Source organism: Babylonia areolata, chromosome 6 (genome assembly GCF_041734735.1).
Source record: "Babylonia areolata isolate BAREFJ2019XMU chromosome 6, ASM4173473v1, whole genome shotgun sequence".
Taxonomy (NCBI): Eukaryota; Metazoa; Mollusca; class Gastropoda; order Neogastropoda; family Buccinidae; genus Babylonia; species Babylonia areolata.
In genome coordinates, this window is record NC_134881.1 from 28,812,504 (window position 1) to 28,822,503 (window position 10,000).

At 40.5% G+C, this 10,000-nt stretch overlaps 1 protein-coding gene across 1 annotated transcript in view; it reads right to left on the minus strand.

Annotated features, from left to right (window-relative positions):
- Window positions 1-5,545: 5,545 nt before the first annotated feature.
- The window catches only part of LOC143283353 (transmembrane protein 45B-like), a 24,917-nt gene continuing 20,462 nt past the window's right edge, over window positions 5,546-10,000 (minus strand). The window contains exon 4 of the mRNA XM_076589560.1: window positions 5,546-6,765. Coding sequence (XP_076445675.1) covers window positions 6,324-6,765 — 442 coding nt within the window. The 3' untranslated portion in view covers window positions 5,546-6,323. The remainder of the gene's footprint in view (window positions 6,766-10,000) is intronic.

A 10,000-nucleotide genomic window follows, 5' to 3' on the forward strand; every position in this document is an offset into this window, starting at 1 on the left:
TAACAGCAACACAGTACACATAAACTAACAACGGAACCGAAATGGAGAAACAATTAAGAAGATTTACATCAACATTGTCATCATCATCGTGATCATCATGTTCACGATTATCAAACAACGACCCTGCCATTGCCTCTTCATAATCAATCGATGAGCATGACATCATCTTCATGGTCATCATCATCAATCATATTAATCATCACCATCATCAATCATCTTCATGGCCATCATCATCTTCATAGCCACCATTATCAATCATCTTAATCACAATCATCTTATCATCAATCATCTTCATGGCCACCATTATCAATCATCTTCATGGCCATCACCATCTTCATGGCCACGATTATCAATCATATTAATCACCACCATCATCAATCATCTTAATCGTCATCATCAATCATCTTCATGGCCATCATCATCTTCATGGCCATCATTATCAATCATCTTAATCACAATCATCTTATCATCTTCATGGCCACCATTATCAATCATCTTAATCACAATCATCAGCAATCATTTTAATCACCATTATCATCAATCATCTTCATGGCCATCACCATCAATCATCTTAATCGCCATCATCATCAAAGCAAAAAGTACCATGGATTAAACTGAAACCAGCAAAATTGATTTCCACAATTATCGCCAGCGTGATCATCTAAATAGTTCATTGCCAGTCACATCATCATCATCGCATTCATGCAGTCGTTTTCATCATCCTCAAAGGCGGAATAGACAACAGCTGATGGCTTAACTCTCTCTCTCTCTCTCTCTTAGTAAAAGACACATTCTGAGGCACACACACACACACACACACACACACACACATTCAATGTGTCAAGACCTCGATATGGCTTGATATGTTAAAAACGTGGACCGGCATGGAGAACGTGGTTTGATATTATACATAAAAATAATGTCACCGAACAAGATACAAAATTAATGAAAGCAAAGCATCACCAATTTGAGGTTAACCTGATATGTATGATATTCTGGAAAACGATTGCAGTGAACACCCGTAACACACACACACACACACACACACACACATACAAACACACACACACACGCAAACACACACACACACACACACACGCAAACACACACACACAAACACACACACGCATACACACACACACGCATACACACACACACACACACACACGCACACACACACAATGAGGCTTTAAAATTCGAACGTAAGAAAGAACACATGCTGTTATTTGGCTAGTGATGAAACTGGTTTGCACTGCATAGCTATAACAAACACAACGGGTATCCAATGGATGGAATAATAATATATATATAATAAAATAAAAGCGCAGGAAAAAAACCCGGGGCAGCACTCTAAGTTACATGCAGGTCCCTCGGCTTTCTATGCCCACCGGGACAGTGAAATCACATCCATTGTATCTTAGAATTCAGCGATGAAGGAAGGCAGGGCCAAAACCCTCTCCTCGATCCTACCGTTTTAACCCTCCCCTTACGGAAGTCAGGAACCCATTCACACCTGGGTGGGGTGAGGAACATCGCGGAGTATGATGTGCCTTTCTCATGGACACGGGCACCAGGCCGAATCGGGGTCTCAAAAACTCGGATCTCCCGTGAAACACTGGTTCACAAAGTGGGACCGATTCTGCCACTGAAGCGCTCTGTACTCCCCCAGTCCCACGCACAGGAATCCAGATATAAAAAAAAGGACACCAGAGCATGTACATGGATGGACTTAAAGGAGGTAACTGGTCGTAATATATAACACTAAACCCGGGGTATCCAGAAATGACACCAGAACATGTACATGAACAGAAATTAAAGGGGCTCATAGGAAATGGAAATAACACTAAGCACGGCTATCCAGAAATGACACCAGTGCATGCACATGGATGGACTTAAAGGAGGTAACTGGTCATGAAATATAACACTGAACCCGGGTATCCAGAAAATTAATGACACCAGAACATGTACATGAACGGAAATTACAGGGGCTCGTGGGAAATGGAAATAACCGCCAGTCTGGGTATCCAGAAATGACTCCAGAACACGTACATGAACGGAAAATGAAGTGGCTCATTGGAAAAGGAATAGCACTAAGCCCAGGAGCAAAAGCTGGGCAGGATATCAATCGTATCAGCCACAAACCCCACGCAAAGCAACTGGACTGTATTGTTGTTTTGTATCGTGTCCTGTAATTAATCATGATAAAAAAAAAATCACACAGTGACACACACACACATATATATATATATGTATATATATATCATACCCAAAAAAGCCCCCAAATCAGGAAAACAAATATTTGACAGCACATCAAAAAGAAAAGAAAATCAAGAAAACGTATGTCTGATTAGCAGAATAGTATGCTGTACATCAAAGCAAAGTTTAAAAAAAATATATATATATTTAAAAAAAAAAATTAAAAAAAATATATATATATATATAGTTTGTTTGTTGTTGTTTGCTTGCCTGTTTGCTTGTTTGTTTCTGCTGTCTTACGTTATGTTTTTAACATTCTGTTTAGTTTGTACTGGACGTGTAATGGGAAAAAAAAGTCATTCCGAGCAGATGTACAGTGAAATGTCGAACTTGCAGTTTTTGGACAGAAAAAAACGTCATTTCCACGATATGTTAAGTGAAATCCCTAATAAGTATGTTCAGACCAAAACATCATTTCCGAGAGATGTTCAGCGAAATCCTAAATCAGTATAATCGGACCAAAAAACCAAACACCAAAACAAAACAAAAGGACAAAACCAACCCCGCCCCCCCCCCCCCCCACCCCCACCCCCCCCAAAAAAAGTAAATAAACCCGTCATTTTTTTCGATTTCAGCGAGATCCCAAACTAGTACATAGTTTATTCAGACAAAAACGTCATTCCTATGATATAGTCAGTGAAATTCCAAACTGGTGTACGCAGACAAATAGAAGATAGAGAAACGTGATGGGAGGCGTTTTAGTCCTTCAAATGTACACACCTATTGCTTCTTTTCAGTCCAGTCGGTCACATTCTCCCCCCAAAAAAATGATTTAACTATTTCAGACAGTCTCTATACAGTTCAAGCATTCAATCACAAACTCTGTATTAATTGATTCGCATATATTTCTTCTAGATAAGTGCATACAGGTGTGCGTGCATGCGAGCGCGCTTGCGCGTGTGTGCTTCTCGTGTGGTTGATGTCTAACTGATGTGTTATTGTAAAGCACTTTGAGATGCTTATAAATGCCATACAAATGTGCTATTATTGTTATCATCGTTATTATTATTATTATTATCATTATTATCATCATCATCATCATTGAAGGGTCATTTCAAAGACATGCCCAATGGAATCACAAACTGGTTAACCCAGAAAAAAGTCATTTTCTACGAAATAGTCGTCACAGGTATGTTTGAGACAAAACGGTATCTTTTTAAAAATTTTTATAGTAAAACAGATATTGGCACTGATGTGAACAATAAAAAAAGAAGTCACATAAGAATAGCATACAAGAACTGGTCTTTATAAATTTTTTTGTGGTTTTCCTAGTTATGTTCCCTAAATGCCATAACACACACACACACACACACACACACACACACACACACACCAATGCAGAGAACTTAAGAGGACATAAGTGGAATGGTAGCCTTATGTGGTAACGCGTCCACCTGGGGAGCGTTAGAATCTGACTGTATGGGACTGAATCTCACAATCGCCAGTATTTTCTCCTCCACCTCTCTAGCCTTTGAGTGGTTAAGTTGTGTGGACCGCTAGTGTCATTCAGCTAAGACGATGAACCTGGCGAGGTGTTTAGCTTTCGCTTCTCCTGCAACACAGGTTAACCCCTTAACTGCTCTTGACGAGTATGCTCGTCAATGAAAGACTATCACCTCAGTGGGACTGACTGAGCCTCGAGAGGCCAGGAAGTCAGTCACCATTAACTTATTAATTTTGGATTTTTTTTTCCGCGTGGGATTGCAGAACCTTTCGTTCAGTAAAATCAATACAGAATTTAGGAGTGCTGAAAACTAGCAATTATACTTCGGTAAAATCCATACCATACTAATCTCTTTTCACCTAGACTCAGCAGTCAATGGGTTAATTTTTTTCATCTCTCTCTCTCTCTCTCTCTCTCTCTCTCTCTCTATATATATATATATATATATATATCCAGTATTTTCTGGCTATATATATATATAGCCAGAGAGAGGGAATATATATATATATATATATTCTTTCTATCTATCTATCTATCTATCTATCTATATCTATCTATATATATATATATATATATATATATATAACCGATGAATTGTTATTTTGTTAACTAACAATAGGATCTGCTGCTCTCTCTCACCAGTCTTTCTTTCACCTCGGGGTCACTGGTATGTGAAAGTCATGGAGTGGAAGTGAAACGAATGTACGCTTCATGAACAGAAAGGGGCGTGGAATTATCTACCTTGGCACATAACTGTACCTCCTGGGCAGACGTGCTTGGTGTGTGCGGGTGTGGCGGGTACAAAGGACAGTTTCAAAAAGCAAGATGCTCATATCTTCCTCAGACTATGTTCATTTTCTTCGTCGTCGTCTTTTCTTCACACTCAAACAAAAGTTTTTCATCTACACACGCTTCGAACTTTTTTTTTCGGTCTCTCTTGTTAAATGAAAAATGTCCCGTTTACGAAATCAGTGTTGTTGTTGTTTTTTGTGTGTGTGTTTTTGGGGTTTTTTTTTGGTGGATTTTGTTGTTGTTGCTGTCTTTTTGTTGTTGTTTTGACTACACATAATTATGCTCATTTCAAATCTTCATATTTGATTCAACCCCCTCCATCTATTCCGTTTCCCCTAACTCGACATACAATCCCCCTCCCCTCCTGCCATACCCTTTTGTTTAGACATCTATTTTAAAATGATAACATTCAAATGTGAAGATTGATACTTTAACTAGAACGTCTCCAATCATGTTTATGTGCGATAGGACACATGACTTCTTCTTCTTCTGCGTTCGTGGGCTGCAACTCCCACGTTCACTCGCATGTACACGAATGGGCTTTTACGTGCATGACCGTTTTTACCCCGCCATGTAGGCAGCCATACTCCGCTTTCGAGGGTGTGCATGCTGGGTATGTTCTTGTTTCCATAACCCACCGAACGCTGACATGGATTACAGGATCTTTAACGTGCGCATTTGATCTTCTGCATGCATTTACACACGAAGGGGTTTCAGGCACTAGCAGGTCTGCACATATTTTGACCTGGGAGATCGTAAAAATCTCCACCTTTTACCCACCAGGCGCCGTCACCGTGATTCGAACCCGGGACCCTCAGATTGAAAGTCCAACGCTTTAACCACTCGGCTATTGCGCCCGTCGGACACAGGACAAAATCCCTCTTCTTCGTCGTCGTGGGTCATCCATCCCCCTCCTACTCTTCCTTTCTTTCCTTCAGTTATTTCTGTTCCTGTTCCACTTCTTCCTCAGTCTTCTACAGCTGTTTCACGTTTTTTCCCCTCAATCTGAAGACATGCCCCCCCACCCTCCCACCCCCCACTCCCACCCCCGTTCCCACCCCATAAACTAGCAGAGTCTAGAAACCATTCCAATGGTCACACAATTCTTCTGCAAACACTGAAAATGGTAGTGGTATGTTGTGTGCATTTTTTTCCCCAGTAAACTTTTGACTCACAAATGGTATGTATAAACAGCGGTGCACGTGTCCATAATATGAGGATGGGTGATGGTGTGGATTTGGCAGGCTGGGAATGACTGGGGCGTAACTTTGGGGAAAGGTCGGGGGAGGCTATGTGATAGTAAATATATATTATTTTCACAGGAATGTGAACAGAAAAAAAGAGGTTCAATGGTTGAAGCAGAAACAAATATTGCCCGTGGAGGAGTCCTTCAAGGAAAAGCAGAAAACTGCGGCAGTTTTATCATTGGTACGATATTCAATATTTCATTTCGCGTACAACATTTCATTTGATTCATATTGCATACAATATTTAATCAACCATGCCGAATCTATCAATAATGTCGAGCTTATCAGCGTGAAGGGTTTTCGCTTACAGAAACATGATGCATATGTCTTACAATCAGCAAGCCTGTAAATGTTTATTTGTTGTTGTTTTTTAAACTCGAAACCGTAGTTTAATCAAATTCGTCGAAAGCAAATTATGCATGCAGTCGCACTGTCTAACTTGAACAGTAAACAGTGAACGCTAGGGAGTAAAATAAAAGCTTGGCGTTCTAACAAAGGCCCTGATTATCTAATATTTTTTAAATAATGAAAATAACAACAGGCATAATGATAATCTTTAAAGTAAATCCACACGGTCATTAATTTCACTTCCGCACCAGAGGAGCCTGAAACTCCACGTCACTGTTAGCGTCGATGTCCCTCCCGTCTCCTACCTTAACCCCTCCCTCCTCCCCATCCCCCTCCTCCTCCTCCTCCCCATCCCCCTCTCCAAACCCACCACCACACCCGGTGCCGCCCTTCTGCAGACTCTTGAGGGGCACTGTGGACGAGGTGCTGAGCTGGGAGTAGTGGAGCTTGTTCCTGTAGCAACAGGCGGTGACCCCTCCCACGGCGATGACGATGACCAGGTTGACGGCCACGTGCCAGCTGAAGCAGACCACGGCCAGCATGAGCGAGCGGTGGTTGTCGGGCTCCCAGGGTTCGGCTCCCGGGAAGGGGTTGTACAGGATGAGGCCCACGCCCCAGAACCACGTGCCTTGCAGCATCGTCAGCAGGCAGCGCAGCAGCGGCAGCACTGCCGTGTTTCTGTGATAACGATGATAATAATGATGTTGATGATAAACGAGGACACTGATGTTGGTGATGACAGAGCAGCGGCTGTGTTTCTGTGATAACGATGACAATGATGTTGGTGATGATAGAGCAGGGCAGTATTTCTGTGATAATGATGACAATGATGTTGGTGATGATAGTGCAGGGCAGTATTTCTGTGATAATGATGACAATGATGTTGGTGATGATAGAGCAGGGCAGTATTTCTGTGATAATGATGACAATGATGTTGATGATAGTGCAGGGCAGTATTTCTGTGATAATGATGACAATGATGTTGGTGATGATAGTGCAGGGCAGTATTTCTGTGATAATGATGACAATGATGTTGATGATGATAGTGCAGGGCAGTATTTCTGTGATAATGATGACAATGATGTTGGTGATGATAGAGCAGGGCAGTATTTCTGTGATAATGATGACAATGATGTTGGTGATGATAGTGCAGGGCAGTGTTTCTGTGATAATGATGACAATGATGTTGATGATGATAGAGCAGGGCAGTGTTTCTGTGATAATGATGACAATGATGTTGATGATGATAGTGCAGGGCAGTGTTTCTGTGATAATGATGACAATGATGTTGGTGATGATAGAGCAGGGCAGTATTTCTGTGATAATGATGACAATGATGTTGATGATAGTGTAGGGCAGTATTTCTGTGATAATGATGACAATGATGTTGGTGATGATAGTGCAGGGCAGTATTTCTGTGATAATGATGACAATGATGTTGATGATAGTGCAGGGCAGTATTTCTGTGATAATGATGACAATGATGTTGATGATGATAGTGCAGGGCAGTATTTCTGTGATAATGATGACAATGATGTTGATGATGATAGTGCAGGGCAGTATTTCTGTGATAATGATGACAATGATGTTGATGATGATAGAGCAGGGCAGTATTTCTGTGATAATGATGACACTGATGTTGATGATAGAGCAGGGCAGTATTTCTGTGATAATGATGACAATGATGTTGGTGATGATAGTGCAGGGCAGTATTTCTGTGATAATGATGACAATGATGTTGATGATGATAGTGCAGGGCAGTATTTCTGTGATAATGATGACAATGATGTTGGTGATGATAGTGCAGGGCAGTATTTCTGTGATAATGATGACAATGATGTTGGTGATGATAGTGCAGGGCAGTGTTTCTGTGATAATGATGACAATGATGTTGATGATGATAGTGCAGGGCAGTGTTTCTGTGATAATGATGACAATGATGTTGATGATGATAGTGCAGGGCAGTATTTCTGTGATAACGATGACAATGATGTTGATGATGATAGAGCAGGGCAGTATTTCTGTGATAATGATGACAATGATGTTGATGATAGTGCAGGGCAGTATTTCTGTGATAATGATGACAATGATGTTGATGATGATAGTGCAGGGCAGTATTTCTGTGATAATGATGACAATGATGTTGGTGATGATAGAGCAGGGCAGTATTTCTGTGATAATGATGACAATGATGTTGGTGATGATAGAGCAGGGCAGTATTTCTGTGATAATGATGACAATGATGTTGGTGATGATAGAGCAGGGCAGTATTTCTGTGATAATGATGACAATGATGTTGATGATGATAGAGCAGGGCAGTATTTCTGTGATAATGATGACAATGATGTTGATGATGATAGTGCAGGGCAGTATTTCTGTGATAATGATGACAATGATGTTGATGATAGTGCAGGGCAGTATTTCTGTGATAATGATGACAATGATGTTGATGATGATAGTGCAGGGCAGTATTTCTGTGATAATGATGACAATGATGTTGATGATGATAGTGCAGGGAAGTATTTCTGTGATAATGATGACAATGATGTTGATGATGATAGAGCAGGGCAGTATTTCTGTGATAATGATGACAATGATGTTGGTGATGATAGTGCAGGGCAGTATTTCTGTGATAACGATGACAATGATGTTGATGATGATAGAGCAGGGCAGTATTTCTGTGATAATGATGACAATGATGTTGATGATGATAGTGCAGGGCAGTATTTCTGTGATAATGATGACAATGATGTTGGTGATGATAGAGCAGGGCAGTATTTCTGTGATAATGATGACAATGATGTTGATGATGATAGTGCAGGGCAGTATTTCTGTGATAATGATGACAATGATGTTGTTGATGATAGTGCAGGGCAGTATTTCTGTGATAATGATGACAATGATGTTGGTGATGATAGTGCAGGGCAGTATTTCTGTGATAATGATGACAATGATGTTGATGATGATAGAGCAGGGCAGTATTTCTGTGATAACGATGACAATGATGTTGATGATGATAGAGCAGGGCAGTATTTCTGTGATAACGATGACAATGATGTTGATGATGATAGTGCATGGGCAGTATTTCTGTGATAATGATGACAATGATGTTGGTGATGATAGAGCAGGGCAGTATTTCTGTGATAATGATGACAATGATGTTGGTGATGATAGTGCAGGGCAGTATTTCTGTGATAACGATGACAATGATGTTGATGATGATAGTGCAGGGCAGTATTTCTGTGATAATGATGACAATGATGTTGGTGATGATAGAGCAGGGCAGTATTTCTGTGATAATGATGACAATGATGTTGATGATGATAGAGCAGGGCAGTATTTCTGTGATAATGATGACAATGATGTTGGTGATGATAGAGCAGGGCAGTATTTCTGTGATAATGATGACAATGATGTTGATGATAGAGCAGGGCAGTATTTCTGTGATAATGATGACAATGATGTTGATGATAGTGCAGGGCAGTATTTCTGTGATAATGATGACAATGATGTTGATGATGATAGTGCAGGGCAGTATTTCTGTGATAACGATGACAATGATGTTGATGATAGTGCAGGGCAGTATTTCTGTGATAATGATGACAATGATGTTGATGATGATAGTGCAGGGCAGTATTTCTGTGATAATGATGACAATGATGTTGACGATTATAAACGGTGACAATGATGTTGATGATGACAGAGCAGAGGCAGTGCTGGTGTGATAACGATGATAATAATGATGTTGATAGTGATATAGTAGCGGCAGTGTTTCTGTGATAACGATGATAATAATGATCTTGGTGATGATGATGATGATTATGATAATAGAGCAGAGGAAGCACGGCCGTGTTTCTGTGATGACGATGATAACGATGTTGGTGATCATAAACGATGACAATGATGTTGATGA